General features: G+C 41.2%; 1 protein-coding gene across 4 annotated transcripts in view; it reads right to left on the minus strand.

Annotated features, from left to right (window-relative positions):
• The window catches only part of flna (filamin A, alpha (actin binding protein 280)), a 66,045-nt gene that overhangs the window by 41,776 nt on the left and 3,509 nt on the right, over positions 1-20,760 (minus strand). For all 4 annotated transcript variants that reach the window (XM_008298094.1, XM_008298093.1, XM_008298091.1 and 1 more), the window contains exon 2: positions 10,133-10,614. In XM_008298094.1, the coding sequence (XP_008296316.1) occupies positions 10,133-10,502 (370 nt within the window). In that variant the 5' untranslated portion in view covers positions 10,503-10,614. The remainder of the gene's footprint in view (positions 1-10,132; positions 10,615-20,760) is intronic.

Consider the following 20,760-nt stretch of genomic DNA (forward strand, 5'->3'; position numbering starts at 1 on the left):
ACAACCAAGCACACTCACATTCACACCTACAGACAATTTAGAATCACCAATTAACCTCAACATGTTTTTGGACTGTGTGGGAGGAAACCGGAGAACCTGGAGAGAAGCCACGTGGAGAGAGCATGCAAACTCCACGCAGGTCCCGGGTGTCCTCACCGGGACGTGAACCGGCGACCTTCTTGCTGCCAGGCAACAGTGCTAACCACGGAGCCACCTTGCAGCCCCATATACAACATATAATAATAATTCTAATATAAAAACAGCTGCAGAACCATCAGGAGGTGGACTATAAATAGAGGAATATTTTCACTCTAGCTCACATTTAGTCTCACATAGTCAGACCAGCTTCTAGCGTGATGCAGCCCTGTGCAGAACGGTCTGACTGCTATAAGGGGAGGAAAACCAGTCAGCTTGAAGGTCTTCATTAAAAATTAGTGGCAGAGTATTGTTTTGGTGGAACATTTGCATGCTGGGGGGCAAGAAGTGTGATTAAAATGGATAGAAAATATAGAAAAAGTTGGTGCAGCAGTATTAGCAGCTGCAGGACTATCAACAGCAAACAAGTCACTCTATCATGCAAATACGATTTAAAGCCACGGAGGACTACAGTGGGCGGTTCTGGTCAAGTTACTGCAACTAACAGCTGCAGTGGGAGTTTGGTTAAAGGGACAAAGTCAAGGAACTTACTGATACTTCAAATTCTTTCTGTGCCCTGGTTTTGTTGTTTGTTTCAAGAAAAAGGCTCAAAAATGTCCAATGTGTGGTTATTGATCGTTATCATCCCTACCTTTAATGAGAATATACAACCGTTGACCATCTGAAGCCCAAACAGCGCACAGGAAAACCAACAATTACATTTCTTTTATTATTTATTTTAGAAGAGATTTACCGACTATTTAATGTGTTTCCAGTCCTCACCTCCTCTCTGCTTGTGTAAACACAGCTTGCAGTTCAGCTAAAAACTGCCTGAATTTTTTTACACAAAACTGTTGGTCACAGCTGAGTCAATGATGGCTCTTTGGTTTTGCCAAGGAGCACTGAATTTTTTTATTTTTATTTTTGAATCTTGTTAAAGTCAACACTGTATTCGAGTCAAATTATTAAATACCACATGTAGAAAAAAAGTTAGTTTGATAAAATATCACAATTTAAAAGCTTAGATTAAGTTAATTTTACACTATTTTGAGGATTGAAAATTTGAAAATATGATGATTCTGTCTGTTTTTACAAACTGTGGCTCTGATAAATGGTCTAATTTCAGGGATGTTTAAAATACTTTTCAAACCTTTTTGAACTTGCAGCGCTAATGCTGAAGTTTCTGCATTTCTATCTCAGCATTCTGAATAAAGTGCATCAAAATAAACCTCAGATTAAACTTTATTATAGAAAGTATTACAACTGCGGCGAGGGATTTTTTTATTTTTTTTTTATAAATACAGCCTTCTCTCAGTGCTGTCCTCAGCCTCTTACATAAAATGTGCAGCACTGGGACTCACATACTGAACAAATTTATGTTTGGCAGACCCCTCAGATGTACTGAGAGTTAAAGGCTGCTGGGTCCAGAAGTGTAAGAGGCCCACACACACATATGCACACACAAATGCTTAAAAAAATAAAAAATAAATGGGATTTTTGGTATTAAAAAAAACTCACACACACATTTTTATATAGTTGTCTACCTTTGTGTTATGTAACACAGAATAAAGATCAGCAAAAGGACACGACTGCTCCATGAGTTCAGCTTGTAGCCTCAAACATGCAAAAGCTAAAAAATCTTTGACCTGCAGCTCCCTCTCTTGTTTCCCTCCCTCCTCCAACAAGCCACACTGGAGCTACTACACTTCCTCCTCTTCCTTTCTACTCCTTCCAGTCATCCTCCCTCCCTCTGCTCTGCTCTGCTTCAGTTGAGGAAGAGAGAAAAAAAAAAAAAAAGAAAAAGTTCCTCCTTGGTTTTTTAGCCTTAAAAGGGCAGAAGCAAACTGGATCTTGGCAGCCCTCCCATTCTCTGGGCTCTGGTTACAGACGGGGAGGGAGGAGGGAGGACAGGACCGGGGAAGGGAAGGGAGGCGAAGGGGGTTGGAGGGCCAAGAAAGAAAAAGAAAAAAGAAAAAAAAAAAAAAAGAGGAGGGGGGGGGAAAAGTGCTGCATGGGACATTTTTAAAGCCCACACTGACAACATCACCCGCTGAGGATGGGCTGAGATACGTGCATTTGACTGGGGAGAGGTTTGAAGGGGGGGAAATAGGTGAAGAAAGAAAAGTGAAAAAGCAGGAGGGGGAAGGCTTAGACACAGGAGGTGAGAGGAGGACACGGGGCGAAATGATGAATGAGGAGGTTCAGTACACGGCATGCTGCTTTAATCAGCTGAAACATGCGAGAACTACGATCAGGCATCAGAGCAGAATCCCGGTTTCCAAGTAATTGATAGTTCTTGGCCTGGCAAATATGATTCAGGTCTGGAAAAGCCGATTCCCTCCAGACATGTTTCCTGTGCGTTTGTATGTAAGCTCGTGGAACAGAACAACAGCCAGCGCGGCTTTCTTAAATATTTTATAGAGAAAAAAAACAACAATATTATCACATTGCAGGATGTGGCGTCGTGGCTGTTTATACGCAATTTAGTTAAATAAGTGAAAGAATATGTTGCTTTATGTCTGCTTGTTCAGTCTGAACATGAGGCACGGGGCATTTTTCCAACTCTGATGTAATGCAATAGCTGGAATACCACTGTACTGAATGGGAACGCGCACTGAGCTAATCCCCAGTATCCACTTGACCAGTTTCCTTTTGCCTGTGCAGACAGGAAACTACGCTAATGATAATGAGCTGGCAGGAAGTGAACCATTTTGACCCAACCAAGTGGCTAAACTCTCCGTTATCTCACCCACTGGCCGGCATTCCTCTCCGTCGCAGTCACTCTCCTACTTTTTATCTCGTTTCTGAAAATTAAAGATTAAATTTCATACAATGGGCACATCCCAACGGAAGTAAGGCAGCAGCTAAGCAGGCTAGCTGGATGTCCCCGTACGCCTGGCAGCGCGCTGTCATTACACGATGACCGACGCTGCAGTGGCACACGTTTGGAAATTGCTCAATCTGGGACTTTTAGCTGAAACCTGCATTATTGGTTCCACATGGTGAAAATCCTTTTTCTTGTGTTTTGGATTTGTTGTAAACTGGAAAGTAAAGTGAAAGACACTCACTTAAACTCAGATGCTGTTTACAACATTAGTCTTCTTCTTTCATACACTCTGTGCTCACATATACTGCATTTTAATACAGCAACATTACCAATAAAACCGTTTTTATTTCTATTTTTCTTCTGTTTCTGTTGTCAGACAGCGGAACTAATGAAATAGCGACTGAAACGCAGCCCATTAAGCCTACATGTTAACCTGCAGTCACAAGCTGCTGCCCTGCATCAGGAAGAACTGCTTTTAAAACTACCACATCCTCACCAAACACGACATAAAATCAACTAGTGTGCTGTGAATTCTGCAAGAATTCCAAGTCAGAAAGAAAGTCTTAGTGTCACACACTCGTTCACATGTGTGTTAGCTGGCTGTGAGGACAACTGTTTTTCTTTTTAAGTTTTTTTTGGCCTTTTTGTCTTTATTTGATGGTGCAGTGAGAGAGAGAGAAACAGGAAATTTTGGGAGAAGGACCTGTGTTAAAGGGCCATGAGCTGGATTCGAACTCATGACCTCCACATCAGGGACTGTAGCCCCTATACATGGGACACCAGCTCAACCAGGTGAGCTACAGCTGCGCCCATTCAACTGTTTTTATCAATGGAGAGGACAGATACAGCTCAGCTACACTTCAACCAATGAAGTTTGAAATTGAAGGACACATTCCAAAGACGTGAGACTTTGACTAATTTGCTAAAAAACAAAAAAGGCACAATACGAAACCTTTACCTGAAGTTTTGGCTACCTAGGACCTGAACAACAAGCTGTAAACATTTATCACCTTATCACGTTGATGAGGTGAACTTAGTGGGAATGTTCCAAGAACCAACACTGTGGTACCAAGTCAATGCCAGCATTGTGAACATGTGAGAACACTTGGTTTTCATTGAGGATGCTGGAGATGTCCTACAAAAACATGCACAGCGGCGACAGCAAGTTCAGATGGTTGGGACAAATTCTAGATGAGACAGAATGCAAACAGTGTTCCAGAGTATTTAAAGAAGGAACACCATAAATCAATCTGAGTAGCTTAAAGACAGACATCTGGCTCTCTGTGCAGAACTCAAGCTGATAGAGCATCAATTATTCAATTTGTATTGACAGCATGTCCTCCAAACATTCACTTTAATGTTGCCATTGCTGCTTTAGCCGCATCTGTTGTAGCAACGCTCCACATAAAACATTCATAAAGGATGCTGCTTTACGGTAACTTAGTCCAAAAAAACTCCTCTTAAGTCGAGTTAAAAGAACTTCAAGGTGAGAGGAACAGCAGAGTCAGAGCTGGTTCTGCGTGGGTTTGTTATGTGGGAATCCCCTTCACATTACATGCAGATGTTTGATTCAGTATCCACAGTGGGAAAGTACAGCAATACAGTAATGTTTCACCCACGAACATGGAGTCATAGTAACTAGAACTATGTCTTCATATCTTTCAAAGACAAGTTTATGTTTTAAAAAAGTGTTATTTCTGCCTCCCAACAATAAAAGCCACCACAAATAGAAGCAGCTGCCTTCTCTGAACACATTTCATTTTTGCTTATTTGTCGTTTCATTTTAAGAAAATCTTAAAGCACTCTGGATCCGCTCGGGCTTCGGAGATATTGACACAAGGAGCTCTAATTGCTCATCCGACGTATTGATTGTGGCAGCTGCTGCACTGGGATGAACTGCAGGCTGTGTTTACACAGAGCAGACCGGAGACGAGTCATGAAACCATTAAAATAATAAAAAAAAAAGGTCAGAAGTAAAGTATCTGTAGTGAGTAGAGCTGCAGTGTTTTTCCAGTGTTGGTAACAACAAGCACTTATAGGTTGGACATGTTGTATTATAAATGTGTTAAACTGCACAGAAGACATTTCTGAGTTGGTCTAGCCACTGTTGTGCTGTTTCCAAAGAGGTGCAGGACTCTATATCAGACTGATAAAGAGCCCAGAGAGTACAAATATGAGCATAAAACACCCAGAGACTCCTCCTCCCTCAGGGTTCAGAGGCTAATTCACAAAATCAAAAACATACAGTCCCTGCTTATTGTATCCAGCCTTTAAACTGAGTATTAATCTAATATATAACTACATACAATATACTGTGATTATACATTCACTGCACCCACAGGATTCATCGTCATGTACTGGCTTGTTGCACATCTGTCAGTATCAGGCTGGCTGATGAACACCAACAAAAATGCTGATGAAAACCAAAATCTAAGGTGAACAGTGTCGCCTTTACATAGTTTGTGCCGAGAGCCTGAGAGTCTTAGTCAGAAGCTCAGGTGTCCTATCATCTGTCTGAGTGTCTACATCTCACATACATGGGTAAGACTATGCAGGTTGACACAGTGAATCAGAGTCTCTCCCACCTGCCCAGACACCTGCCACCTCACCTGGCCCCGCCCACTCTGTTGCAACACATCAGGTTGGTCTTTATTCAAAGAGCTGCTCAGTCACCGGATTGCTCACAGATGAGCCACCAGTCGTTTCCTTCACTGACTCAGTGTTTTTACTGGAGGTAACCCAACAGCAAGATCATTAATCATTATTTAAAGCAAAAATGTGGGATTTCGTTTTTTAAACTTTTAAACTTCAAGCAGCATTGATCTGCTTTGGTATTGTTTGTTCTGCAGTTATATTTGTCATATTTTCATTGATGCTTTGGCGATATTCTCCTAACTTTCGCGCCAAAAAAAGCAAATCGAATTGAAAATTAAAAGAGACAGAAAAAGTGCTGCTTGGCAGATTTTGCTTTCTTTGCTTGTAGCTACTGTTGCACAACATTTCACACATGAACATTTTAGCGGTACTAATCTGTGACCCGCTACAGTCGCACAAGAATGGAAAGGTGATAACGTTATCAGACGGATAATGTAATGGCAGTTACTTTACGGCCCTATAAAGCCAAAATGCAGCAACTACCTATTTGATCAATAATTAAATAAGACCAGATTGAAACCAGCTTACTTTAGCTGTTAACCCTCTGGACTCCCAAACCTGCTGATGAGTTTGAGAAGCATGTTTTTTTGTTTTTTTTTAAATGGCCAAAATTACACAATTTATCACATCTACAAACTGAAAAAAGTCATCAGATTTTCAACTTTCTGATGAACTGCTCATCCATAATGTGCAGTCAGAAAACTCAACCACATCCAAGCTTAAAATCGTGATACTTAATTAAAAAAAAAAAATCACTTAATTTTGTATGTCTCGCTTAAAATTTAGCCAGAAACAAACAGATTCTAAAAAAAAAGGAATAATTCAGTTTTTTATTTACGTAGCTCTTATCTTCACGGTTTATGTACATACGTTTTTAAAATACATCTTTTTCACAGTCTAATTTTGCACACTGGGTACCTATTTATTCATCTTATTTTTATTCTATATTGTATATTTTGTTTTATATTTTACGTGTGCCTGCAACGTCGGGTGTCTTGTGAAGTTGTCCGTGTTTTTCTTTTAATGTAGCGGCTGTAACAAGTAACTTCCTGTAAAAGGATCAATAAAGTATTTATCTATTACTTCTGTCCACTGTGTAGTGTTTGTATGTTCAGTTGCTTGGAGTCCAATTTTTTCCAACTGTAAGCAAAGATTATATAATTTGCCTGTCCAAAAAGTGACATACATTTTGAACCTGCTCAGACTAAATACTAGTTGTACAGCTTCTGCTATGATCCATAATCCCCGTCTGTCAACAGTAATATAGAGCACATTTTATTGTTATGTAACGATGTACCGGGAGGAGACAGCTGCTCGTTGCCACACGGGCGTCTGTCTCAACCTGCAAAAGACAGCGGAGCCGCCAGGTACAGAGTTACAACACCGGCGTGTTTATTTCACATCCTGCCCTCGTGGATGACGGGAAGAGTTTGGCACAATCGCTGCCGCTGTACTGTTTTGACAAACCGTGCACAGGCTCAGTCAAGTAGGGCTTTAAAAGCTGGGCTGGGCCGACGCTAAGATGCTGCTGACAAGGAGGAGATGACGAAGAGCGGATCTCTGCACAAACAGCTCGATGTTTAATTAGCAAAACAAGTCTTAATCTGCTGAGCGGCTGATGTGCGCTGAGAGCTTCATCGAACAGGATGATCCGAAGTGAAATGACCCGGCTTGTGCAAACATGGGCGTGATGAGGACAGTGGAATAAAGCTGCACAACAGAAGCGTCCTGAGATTTAAAGGGAACATTAAGATACAGCAGCGTCACCTCACTGCCTGCTAGATGGCAGCCTTGCCGCTCTTTAACTTCCTGACACATGCGAGTTCTCCTCTGGAGTTTTTCAGTAGTCATGTGTCTGCTGCTGCTGCTGCTGCTTCCAGATCATGTGTGGTTTTTGCCAAAACTGCAGAAAGAGAGATTACCTGTTGGCCTGAAACCTCATTACAGTGAAGTCTGTGGGGACTGTGGGAATGGGAGGAGAGCGTCACTGTGGCTGGACTCACAGAGCCGAGGTTCTCTACGAACAGCACTGGATCCAAGTAACAAACTGTGAGATGTCAGCCACACATGTAGAGGCTTCTGTGATTAAAGCTGAGGGAGCAGACCAAGAGTTTGATAGGTGGGGAATAAATCAGCAATCAGACGATTAGATACTCAATTAACCTTTTTTTTTTTTCTTGCTGAGCGTCAGATGAGAAGTTTGGTACCACTCTCACATCTGGGCAGCCTTTATGCTAAGCTACACCAGATAGCTTAGCTTAGCACAAAGACAGGAGGAATTAGCAAACCAGGTAGAAAACAAAGGAAATCTACCTACTGGCACTCCTTAGGCTCGCTAATTGGCACCAATTATCTCATTTGCTAAATCCGTGGCTATGCGTAGGATGATTTCTTGGCCAGGTGTAAGAACTTCCAGGAAGTCACTGAGCCTGTAACTGGCCGGGTTGTTGTTTTACGCTTAGATTTTAGTACCGACTAAGGAATCGTGGTGACCGGCTACCTCTAAGGATAGTTTTCTAACTTTCAGCTTGGCTAGCAGTTTCTCCATTTCTCATCTTTATGCTAAGCTAACTAGCGTCCAGTCAGTTTCCTGTTGCCATACACATGTGAGACCAGCATCACATTTTATTTTAATTGTGATTAGTCCAGAAAAAGTGCAAAAATAGGAAGAATTGTTGGATTTTGTACTTTTTGATGAAAAAACCAAACATTTCATTCTAACTTTGTCATACTTCTAGTCATGGTTGTGCTGCTTCCATACGAGGTGCAGGACTTTATAGTGCAGTGAAAAATTAATCTAGAGTGAGTACAAATGTGACAGAATTGCCCCAAAACTGCTTGGGCTTCAGTGGGTTGAAAGAGCACTCCCACAAAAACTTTTCCATTAACTTTTGCTTTTATTTTACTTAATAAAAACACAACTTCTGCTCTTCGGCAACTCAAACGTGAGGATTTTTTTTGGCTTTGTGTTCGCATTATATCACTGTAAACTGAATAGAACTCTGAAGGTTCTGAACACTTATTTCACTACGGGCTATAGAATACTTTACAGTATAAATGACTAATCCATTATCGATCAATGATTGTCATTTGCAGCCATTGTCCAGCTCCACGCTGTCCTACTGCGGTTGCTTTTTGGGTGGAGCAAATTACTGGCTGGTCTTGAGCAACTCTCGATGACAGCGTTACACATGGGCACTGCTGCGCATCAATACTTGCCCATTTTTCTTAGCAAGAGATAAGCGAAAAAAGAAGTGAATGATGCGCGAACTTCAAAATACAACAATAGGAAAATAGCTGATAAAGACACCCACTGGGGGAAAAGGTGGTTGGAAGTGTTCTGCAAATAAAACAGAGCAAGAGCTTGAGAGCAAAGAAAGAAGGGACCACGCTGAGCAGAGATGGCAGTTTGGCAATTTGTGGTGAGTGTTGCTGCCTGGGTGTGTCCATTTTCTGCAACGAAAGGAGGAAGTATAAGAAGCAGAGCGAGCTCCTCTCTCATCTTCAGATTAAATGACTCAAAAGGGGGCAGCTGGGGATGAGGGTGAGTCAGCTGGAGGAACAAAACAGCCAGAGCCGAGTGGAGGCTGGTGCCGTGGCCTGAATACCAGCAGTGCACCGCTTAATTAAACACACAATCAACTGGCACCGTGATTGGAAACATGAAGGGGCGACGGGGCTGGAGTTTGCACAGATGTACCACGGATCTAACGCCTTCCAACTGTGCGATCGCCTCACCTGGCGGCCACAGCGGGAGGCACGAAACCGCTGAGTGAGCCAGACGTTCCCCGAGGGATGACACTCACGTCTGATTCACACACTCAGTCACAGGCTGCTTCCTCTCCAGGCAACTTCAGATAAAGGTTTTCTTTCAGAGAGAAGTCGTTCGTCTTGAAATGTTGGAAAGCAATGCAGCAGAAAATTACTTTTAATCACTCGCAGTCTCAGACAACTGCAGAATTGCCCATTTTGTGAGCAGCTGCATGTAGAGAAAGTGCATTAAAGCCCCATTTTTTGTACGTCATGAGCCCAGTCCTGGTACTTCTACGGAGACCCTCCCCAACTCTGCTGCACGACATGAGCACAGACAATAGCCCAGTGTGTCTCCTGTCCCACTAGGCCGGAGTTACATCCAGGCCCACAAAGTTTGACTCGGACCGGCTCGGTACAGCCCGGCACGGCTCAGGTGGCTGCTCAGCAGAGAAAGCCTGAGGCCACCCTTCCTTTTTCTGCACAGTCGGACCCCCTCCTCCCAAAACAACACGCTTCAAATGTGGAGACAAAAGCCAGTGGACACCGGAGGGGAAACGCCTGCACTTATTCAACACTCATGCACAGCAGGGAGAAGCTGGACTGTTAGTGTGCTTCTTCTGCACACGTTTTTATCTTCTCATGTTATTTAAACACTTTCTTCTCAGCATGTCTGGACAAACTGCAGCACTGAACAGAAGAAGGTGGAGAAAGTTCAAGTGCTGGCACTCATTCATCACACACTCGCACTTTTTTCTCACCCACCTATGGACACCAGCTTGATGTTCTCCTTGTCCAGGAACTCCAGGGCCACGGACACGTTCTCCAGCTGCATCTGGCGGAAGGTGGGCCTCTGGTTGTACTTTCTGAACATTTTCTTCTGGGACAGGACCTCCAGGAGCCCGATGAGCCGCAGCCCGTCGCTCAGGTCCGTCTGCAAGTTGCCGATCCGCTTGTTGACGCATTTCAGGTGCTCGTTACACCAGCGGGTGAAGGTGTTCTGCTGGATCTTCTTCCACGGCGCGTCCTCGGCCAGGTCCTTCTCCGTGGCGGGCATTTCTGCGTCCTTGTCCGTGGAGAGAGCGTTGGGAGCGGGCGCGGCGCTCTGGTGGAGCCGGGGGTGGGAACCACTCATTTTTATGGTCTCGCCTGTCTCTCGGTTCGCTGCTTTTTTTTTTTTTCTGGGTGGAGTCTGCTCAACTTCGCGTGGCCGCTCCCTCTCTTTTTCTCGGCGTCTCTCTCACTTTCTGGAGAAAAGAGAAAGAAATAAAGGAGTGAGCATGAGAGAGAGGCTGACTTATAGCCTGCAGATAGAGGTTTCGTAAAAGAAAGTAGGCGGTTAAGAAAGAAAAGGGAGTCGTTTTGGATCAAACTGCAGCTCCGATGATACACTTTTTCATGTTCAGGACACACAATATGAAAATGAAAAAAACTGCCTCACTTTAAGCCAAAGTAGACTGAATAATGTGACAGGATGGCAGTCATTAAGTACAACCAGCACGACACATGTTTAAATACCATAATATTAATTAGACATAAGATAAATTATTTTAGCTGTTTTTTTTAGTTACACATCACAACTACTAAAATCCTAGAAAACAGTCTGAACAAACTGTAAATAACATCCACATCAAAAATTATTTTACCAATATGCCCTGTTTTGTCTCAGCACAGATCACAAGTAGTTAAATCACTGAAAAACAGTATTAAATAAATTAAAAACCCACACAGGCGCACACAAAACAGCCCACAACTGTAAATTACATCAAAAATATATTTTTTTTACATTTTTTTATTTTTACTTTTATTTTATTAAATTTTTTTTTTTTTTTTTTACAAATGGCAACTCCTTCTTTGTCACATTTTTTCCATAAAATCACACTTTAAAAAAAATAAAAATAATAAATATTATTTTCCAGGAACTTGCAATCATTTGAAAGAAAAGATGTAAATTTAAAGGATTCAAAATTGGCAAATATTATTTTCTAGTAATTTGTTCTTTTACAAGGTTTGGCAATGAAATGACACTACTTTAAGTGTGTTTAAATCTACTAAAACATGTCATCGTTTTAAAGATAATTGCTGTTATTTTCACCAGGTTTCCAGTTTTTGAATATTGCACTATTTCACCGTTTTATATGTTTCATGGCTTTACTAGATTTTCTTTTATTAACATTTAGCTAGTGTCCTGTATTTTTTTAAAAGATTGTTTTGTGTAAGTGGACAAATTATCTCACGAGCTATTCCTAGTTAACCAGATAATTTAGCTTAACCACATGAAATCGTTCCCCCACAGTCAGACACTACATATACAACACTTGCTAGGCTAGTTAGCATTTAGCTAGTAGCTCCACTGCCTCTCCATTTTGATTAAGGTTTAGCCACTTTCTTTTTTAAAAAGTTTTTTTTTGTTTAAAAATGGGCAAATTACCTTTAGTTTAGGGTATCTCACTAGATTTTCCTTGTTAATCAGATATTTTAGCTCAGCCACACAAAATCGTTCCCCCACAGTCAGACGCTACATATACAGCACTCTGCTAGCCAGGCTAGTTAGCATTTAGCCAGCAGCTCCATTGCCTCTCCATTATGATTTAAGGTTTAACCTCTGTCTTTTTTTAAAAGATTTTTTTTTTGTTTAAGAATGGGCAAATTACCTTTAGTCAAGGGTATGTCACTAGATTTTCCTCATGAATCAAATATTTTGGCTCAAACACACAAAATCGTTCCCCGAGAGTCAGGCGCTACATATACAGCACTCTGCTAGCCAGGCTAGTTAGCATTTAGCCAGCAGCTCCATTGCCTCTCCATTATGATTTAAGGTTTAGCCCCTGTCTTTCTAAAAACGATTTTTTTTTTTGTTTAAAAATGGGCAAATTACCTTTAGTGAAGGGAATCTCACTAGATTTTCCTCGTTAGTCAAATATTTTAGCTCAAACACACAAAATCGTTCCCCCAGAGTCAGATGCTACATATGCAGCACTCTGCTAGCCAGGCTATTTAGCATGTAGCTAGTAGCTCCTTTTCCTCTCCGTTATTTTAGGTTTATCTAATGTCTTTTGTGGGGAAGTGGGTAAATAACTTTTAGTTTTGGCCATCTCACAGACTATTCCTAGTTAGCCAGATATTTTAGTTTAACCACATGAAGTTGTTCCACCACAGCTGGACGCTTTGAAGCTTGACTAGTTGGAATTTAGCTAGAAATTTTCCATTCTTTTTTTTTTTTTTGTTCCAGAGATGAAACATTTGGTGGTTAAATATGTTCTTAGATGTCAAAAAGTCTGGTTTTAATTCAGTATTGACTAATACGTAGCCTCTTCAGGGCGGCTCTGCCCTGATTTATCCTTTGCTATTTGAGACCTCCTTCTTCTTCCCATCTTTAGTAACCGTAATGCCGCGGCTACAGGAGGGAAGTGGTTGTTTTCTGAGCATTACAAACAAAGTGACAGACTACAGCAGCAGATGTACACAAATGAAAGGTCCACGGTCAGTTCTCCTAAGGATATGAGCTCATCTGATGCTCATGGGTCCCAGGCGAAATAAATATTTTAGATATCCAGAGGGATATGAGCATCAGTGACTCCACATGAGCTCACAGTTCTGTTTGTTTGTGTTCTGTTGGACTGCATTCTGCTTTGTTAAGCTTTCCTTTTCTGTGCAAGCATGGGCAGTGTGCCTGTTTGTGTGAGTGTTTTCTGAGGCGAAATGTCTGCCTTCATTTATGTGCATGTGGGACGTCATTGTGTTGTGTGCAGCCTCGTCCGTACAGAGTTTACAGTGGGGATCCAGTGTCTAGACAGCCTTACTCACCTCCTCTGACTGTCCTCACTGTACTGACCAAACAGCCAGAAGAGATCGCACAGCAGGTTTGATCCACTAGTGACACCTAGGAGTGTTTTATAATGGACGGTTCTCAAAATACGACAAGGGTAGTGAAGAGCAGGTATTTAAATCCTTTGAGAGAAGCCATCCTCATGCCCTTTACCATATTAGAAACACATTTCAGTAGTGTTCTCCGGAGTCTGATCGATGTTATATCATATCATCAGCCTATAAGTTGTCCAGTCAAAATCAAAATTAATTTAAATCAAAATCTTCATTTACAGACTCTCATGCAGAAAAAGATGCTTGGGGTAATTTCAAATGGTGCTCTATTGTTCATTGCACCCTCAGCACTGTCTGCAGCACATGTAGCAGAGCAGACGGTGGTGCAGAGTCACGTGGTGCCTTCACTGTAAGCTGCTAACCAGTTTTTGAAATACAGTACCAGTCAAAGGTTTTAACACACCTTCTCATTCAATGCTTTTTATTTATGTTATTTATTTTCTACATTGAAGACAACAAAACTATGAAAAACACATATGGAGTTAAATAGTAGACAAAAAAAATGTTCAACAAACCAGACTATGTTTTATATTTTACATCCTTTAAAGTTGCCCCTGTTTGCTTTGATGACAGCTTTGCACGCTCTTGGCATTCTCTCAGTGAGCTTCATGAGATTTTCTCCTGGAATCGTTTTGAATAAACACATGTGCCTTGTCAAGAGTTCATTTGTGGAATTACTTTCCTTCTCACTGTGCAGAGGTAGGGTTAGTACACAGTGGATAGCCCTATCTGACCGCTGTTGTAGTCCGTAGCACGGCAAGAACCACTCAGCTCAGCAAAGAGAAACCACAATCCATCGTTACTTTAAGACATGACGGTTAGTTGATCCGGACAATGTCAAGAACTTTGAATGTATCCTTAAGTGCAAACCATCAAACACTGGGATGAAAGTGGCTCTCATGAGGCCAGGAAAGGAAGACCAAGAGCTACTTCTGCTGCAGAGGAGAAGTTCATTAGAGTTACCAGCCTCAGAAACCGCAAACTAACAGCACCTCAGATTAGAGCCCACATAAATTCTTCACAGAGTTCAATTAGCAGACAAATCTCGACATCAGCTGTTCAGAGGAGACTGTGTGACTCAGGCCTTCATGGTTGAATTGCTGCAAAGTAGCTTCTACTGAGGATGGACAACAAGAGGAAGAGAATTGTTTGGGCAAAGAAACACAAGGAATGGACATCAGACCAGTGGAAATCTGCACTTTGGTCTGATGAGTTCCAATTGGAGATTTTTGGTTCCAGAGAAGACCAGAGAAGGTGAGCAGATGGTTTCTGCATCCACCCTGAACCATGGAGAAGGAGGTGTGGTGGTGTGGGGGGTCTCTGCTGGTGACACTGTTGGTGATGTATCCAAAGTTCAAGGCACGTTAACCAGGACATTAACCTACCACAGCATTCTGCAGCACCATGCCATCCCTTCTGGTTTGTGCTTACTGGGACCATCATTAGTTTTTCAACCAGACAACGAGCCCAAACACACCTCCAGTCGATGTGAGGACGATCTGACCAAGAAGGAAAGTGACGGAGTGCTGCGTCACATGACCTGACCTCTACAATCACCCGACCTAAACCCAGCTGAGATGGTTTGGGATGAGCTGGACTGCAGAGTGAAGAAAAAGCAGCCAACAAGTGCTCAGCTCCTCTGTGAAGCCCTTGGAAAACCATTCCAGGACACGACCTCATGAAGCTGACTGAGAGAGAACGCCAAGAGTGTCCAAAGCTCTTGATTGGTACTGTATCTGGATAGTTAATAAACAATGAAAACAGAATGCAGTGCAGATATGACTTGGGTCTACTGATAGAAATAATGTTGATAAAAGTTCGTATATGCGATTTAAAGACACAAAACAAAACATGACAAATGAATAACTTTGAAAACATACATATGTACAGCACATAAATGGATACAGATTATTTATTTTCCACTTTCCCCTTTTCAATATAACTCTACCATTTTATATGTACTGTATACATACATCTACAAAACCCCAAATCCAGCTTGACCTCCAGCTTTTTCAGGTTTCTCACAACAACATCTCGAGTGATAACACAGAAAGGAGCCACAGATGGCACGAGGAGGGGAATTGCAAGACCTTATTAACCTAATTTCCACCAAAATACGAAGATCTCTGGCACAGATCAGTATTAAACAAGTCCTCAAAAAGGCCTATACGACTATCACCGACTCCGCACATGTCCACTATGACTAATTTAAACTCATGCCATCAGGAATGTGTTGCAGATTGGCTGCATGTTGGATGTTGTTAGTTTTGTAGACAGCTACGGATCATAAAATGCTTTGGCTTTGGTATAAATTTACAAGTGCATTTATAATTTAATCTTCTGCCTTTTTATTTTTGAAGCATTTATGTTCTGTTTTCACGTAAACAGAAATCCCCTGGGAAAGTATGCTGCAGGAACATCGTTAAAACAGCCTTCAGCCTGTTCCAGACATATGATATTGAATTTATTTAAGGGTTAAGTTTGCCATTAGATTTTCAGTAATTTGGGGTTATAAACTGTGAGTGTGCATTTTATCCGCACTTTATTGTGATTATTAACAAAAATCTAATATTCTTATTCCCCAATTTTGTCAATGAGTAATTTTGCCCCTTTATTATGACCAATTGTATAACATTCGATTCCTTTTCTTTCTGTGAGTAGCACAACAGTAAAGAAAGAAAAAAAAAATGCGAGGAGAGATGTGACTCTGCAGCTTTTTTGCCTAAATAAGGAGCTCGATGCCAGGAGCCACAGTGTGGACAGCAGCCATCAAGAATCCGTAGCCTTTCTGTGAGTGTGTGCGATTGTGTGCGCGTGTTTGTGTGCGTCTGGTCGAGGGAGAATCTGAAGAATGCTCCTCAGCACCATAACAACCCAGCAGCCCCGAAGCCTTAATAACACCCCAATAAAAGAGCCCTATTAATGCAACACACACACACACACACACACACAATGTGGCACCAGCGAGCTTTCACCCTCACTGTGCCGTTTAAAACAATAGCACAATAGAATTAAATAGCTCCAAGCGACTGCACCTCAGGTCCCTGCAGATGTGTAATTCGCTCCACTTTTTACAACCTCCATTACATGGAAGCTTGTCGCAGCAATTTACAGGCTTAATTAAAATGCGAAACTTATGACGACAGCGGCTGAGTTTGCTGCAAAGGGAGACGTGAATGAAAACATGAAGCAGAGACGATATGAGGGATCATCTTGTGGGTTTAACTCCTGCTGATCTTCATTCAGATCCTGCCTGGAAGTAAGTGAGAGCTGAGGAAGCTGGCGAATTACCCCTGCAAAAGAGTGGCCTATTGTTTCAAAGGAATTTGCCAAATAAACAAGAGACAAAACACGGGGCGGAGACAGCAGAAGGCCGACCAAGACACACTGAAATGTCTCAGGATGTGAAGGCTCTGACTGAGCTGTCCAGCTTGTCTTCTGGCTCCCTCTAGTGATGATTTCTGATATTACACTTTCTACTTTTTCACTCCTCTTGGTTCTTTTTTTTTCTTCTATTTTTATTGCACTACTTTTAACTGACAGCTGAAGTTACTGCTTACTTTGCAGATTTTACATACAAAACATACTAGGAATGCAATTATGATGCCGAGTTTTACTATTAAGCTACAGTATCAAAAAGTGACAACACAAAGTAATGATGCCCAATATTACAATATACAGTAATGTAACCCTTCGAAAGTATTGTTTGTAGGTATTAATACTCATTTTGAGCTTCAGAGCCCCAACTGCGGGTTTGAAAGACATGTTTTCTTTCTTTTTTTTTCTAATTTCCAAAAGCATGCCATTTATTAGAGCCAGAAACTTTAATATCAGACAGAATTATCGGATTTTTAAATCTACACTGGTCCTTAAACTACCCCTCTGTGACATTTAGTTGGGCACATAGATAAATCTAAGCTTAAAATTGTGATATTTTATCAAAATTACTTTAGTCTTCGTGTCTCGGCTAAAAATTTGCCAAAAATAAGGCATGTGTTCGAACCGAATTTTATTTAAAAAAAAAATTAAAAATCTGGACACCATCATTGACTCTAACTAACATACTAACATATCTATTGCATGTAGAACAACCTTTGTTTTCCCAGTAGTGGTAACACCTGTGGGAGTTTAGTTTTTGTAAATTAAATAAAGAAATCTAAATTTTGTTTAGTTTTTTTATGATTTATGGCAATATAACAGTGACACGCTGCACAGAAGACCTTTCTGAGTTCTCTCTGCTTCGAACTGTTTCCAAAGATGTGCAGGACTTTATATTGCAGTAAAAATGAACCCACAATGAACTAGAAAAAAAAAACAGGAGCAAAAAATGTCCAGAAACTGCTGGGGGTTCAGAGGGTTAAGGTCTTCACTGCAAAGGCATGATGTCACATGTCAGGAATTCATGTTCGAACCACATACATTTGGGTTTAAAAAGTCACCAGTGTAAGAGGGAGAAAGAACATGAATAGCTTTACAGCAGAGAAAACATCCTGAGCGGTGCCAGTGTTGAAAGCGGCGAGCCAAATCCACAGGTGAGCTGAGTAAAAGACCTAAATCCTGCACTGTTATTTCACAGTTTGCTTTTGCGTCAGGCCTCTGGCCAAAGATTACAGCGAGTGCAACAACAGTATAAGCTTCATTTCCTGGATCAAGTGAAGCACAAGAACCTCAGAGGGTGGAGTGCAACGTTAAGGGTACAAGCGCTCCTCCAATATTTCAGATAAGAATCATTAAGAGAGACAAAAAACAATATTTTAAATGGCAAATAGAGAGGGGGGGCTTTTGGTGCTATTTCATCATGTTACACAGATGAACTGCTAAGTGTTAATATTAAGGGCACATGGAGCCTCTAGTGTTTATTATTAGAAGTGATATGACTTAGATACATAATCGCTGAGATGAGTGTCGGCTTAGAGGCCTCCTCCCAGTGATATTTCTATTATTACAGCAGCAGCAGCAGCAGCAGCAGCAGCAGCAGCCTGCGATGCCCACAGTTTCTCATCGTCACCCACCACACCCCGTCAGCCACACATCGAGCACAGCAGAGCTCGGCACAGGAAGTTTACTGCTGCTGGCAACAACCGCATGTCACACAACAGCGTGGAGACAGAAAGTCAGGTGCACAGATTACTATTATGGTTTTCCCCCGTCAGTTCCTGCAGACGGTGGTAGAGCTTGTTGTTGGCACTCGTTGGGTGAAAGTAGGCCGAGGCGGGTCAGACAGGGACAGGTCTGATCTACATGTTTACGTCTCAGACTCCAGCACCCACATCCTTTTCTTGTCAAGGTTCTCTTCACTTCTTTCAATATCAGGGTGTTGTCAAGCTAAAAAGATTCGACAAGTAATTCAAATATCTCTCAAACTCTTGACACCACTGAAATGTAAGAAACAAAACAGTAAAAATCCATTTGAATGTAGAAGAACTAGAGGTACAAACTTTTACTGCTGGTGTGATTAGTTTTGATGTAGTTTAACCTAGTTTTTACACTTTGTTCTGTTTTACAGAATTTAAACATCTCTTCTAGTTCTCTGATATCTGAGTAACAGAGTTTGTTGCACCAAATAAAAAGGACGAAAGCTAAATCTTGAACTATGCTGTCATTTTGAAAGCTAGCTGGCCTCTGACTTATTAGATTTGAGTTCAAATCATTAATTAGATGCCTTCCCATCCCATAAAGCTACAAAATAAGCTGCAGGCACCGGCTAAAAAGAAAACAATAAGACAAAAACTAAACCTTAAGTTCGACTGTACAATGAAAAATAACTAAAATAGTCGTTTGAAAACACTAGCTACTGCAAGCTAACAGACCTCGCAAGAAAACAGGTTAGTTAAACGGCCCATGAAAGATTAAAAAAAGCCACTTGTTGACTGACTCTTTGGGATTTTATATCAATTGATGAAGTTAAGCTGCGTTTAAATCATGTTTTCATTCATTTAATTCAGGATTAGTTCAAACTGCAAATAGCCAGCGGAGTCAAAGGAACAAAAATGCAACCTGCTACCGTGGCATCGACAAGGTATTTGGACCACACGTGGACCACAAACTAGTCATTCTAAAAGCTAGCTAGCTTGCCTTAGCATAACAACTTTTGGTTCTTGTTGATTATCAAGCTTAAGTCCCATATTTTAACGTATGTAGGTCATGATTAATTTATTAAAGTAGCCGTTTTATAAAAACTTCGAGAGCTAAAGAATAAATCCTTTAGATTTGAAAGTGAGCGGTGGATCTGACTGAGAGCTAAAGGATACGAGGCACACTGATACAGTTAAGTGTAGTTTGTAAAAATTGCTAAATGGGATCATAATTGGCTAATGAACATCATGCTGTATTGAAGAACACTTAAAACTACCAATTGAGATCACAAACACATTAGGAAAACATTTACTGCAACAATGAATCCAGTGAGAATTAGGTTTGTTTTCTCATAGACTTAGACACAAATGCACTTCTTTTTACAGCCTGAGGAGTCGCCCCCTGCTGGCTGTTAGAAAGAATGAAGATGAAAGTCATGTCTGCATTGCCTCTACTTTTCAGATTCTGAAGCTACAATAATGCTTTATATACAGCCAAAGGTCTGTGTAGAGTTTATGTAAAAACTCTGACACTCAATAAATAAATCACCAAAAAAATAAAGTTTTGAGAACCCTAAAGTTTTAAAACTCACACATCTGATACAGAAACGTTCTGACTTTGTGACAGAGCAAACATCTAAAGCCTACAATCTGAAAATAAATAGAATTGTCAACTGGGTTTTAGACGAATGCTGAACAAGAATGTTATGACCTCAGTGTGAAATCTCCTGCCAGAAAATGTTGGAAACGACTGGTTACATTCACTCTGAGAACAAAGAGGCACATTCCAGTCTTTTGATCTAATCACCAAAGAATTATCATCACTACTTCACTGCAGTTTTTTACAAGGGAAAACCCTGCTGCAGCCACGGCAGTAATAAAAGCCTGCTTATTAGATTTACCTGATGTAATGAATGGTCCGGTCACATGCGCATTTATTACATCAGCAGTCCCACTCCACAGGTCACTGTGAAACGCACAAAGCCTCAGACAACACATCTATACGGTTGTTTTCTCCAATCTTGTACATACACTTACACTAGACTATTGAAAACCAAAAATATAGTTTAATCTTGGTTTCAGAAATCCTGAAAGGACAAAGAATCCGATTGAACTAAATCTTAAAGCTGACCGTCCCTTGCTGTGAGTGCCCTCAAGCTCATTGCTATCACGATAAACAATAGAGTGTACAAGAGCTAAATGTCTCCTAACGTCGCCCCCTAGCAGCTGGTTGCAGGTCTTTATGTGAACAGAATCAGAGTCAGAGGACATGTAGAATACATTTCACCCTAACATGGTGTCTGTCATAGTTAGAAGTTCTTATAATGCTGAGGTTTGTTTACGTGGTAGTTTTTCAGGTCAGTTTGTTTCTGATTAGTTACTTGAACTTATAAAAAAATGTAAGTCGTGAGTTCTGGGGTGGGTTGCAAGGTGGCT

Source organism: Stegastes partitus, unplaced genomic scaffold, assembly GCF_000690725.1.
Source record: "Stegastes partitus isolate 25-593 unplaced genomic scaffold, Stegastes_partitus-1.0.2 Scaffold1281, whole genome shotgun sequence".
In the NCBI taxonomy this organism is placed as follows: Eukaryota; Metazoa; Chordata; class Actinopteri; family Pomacentridae; genus Stegastes; species Stegastes partitus.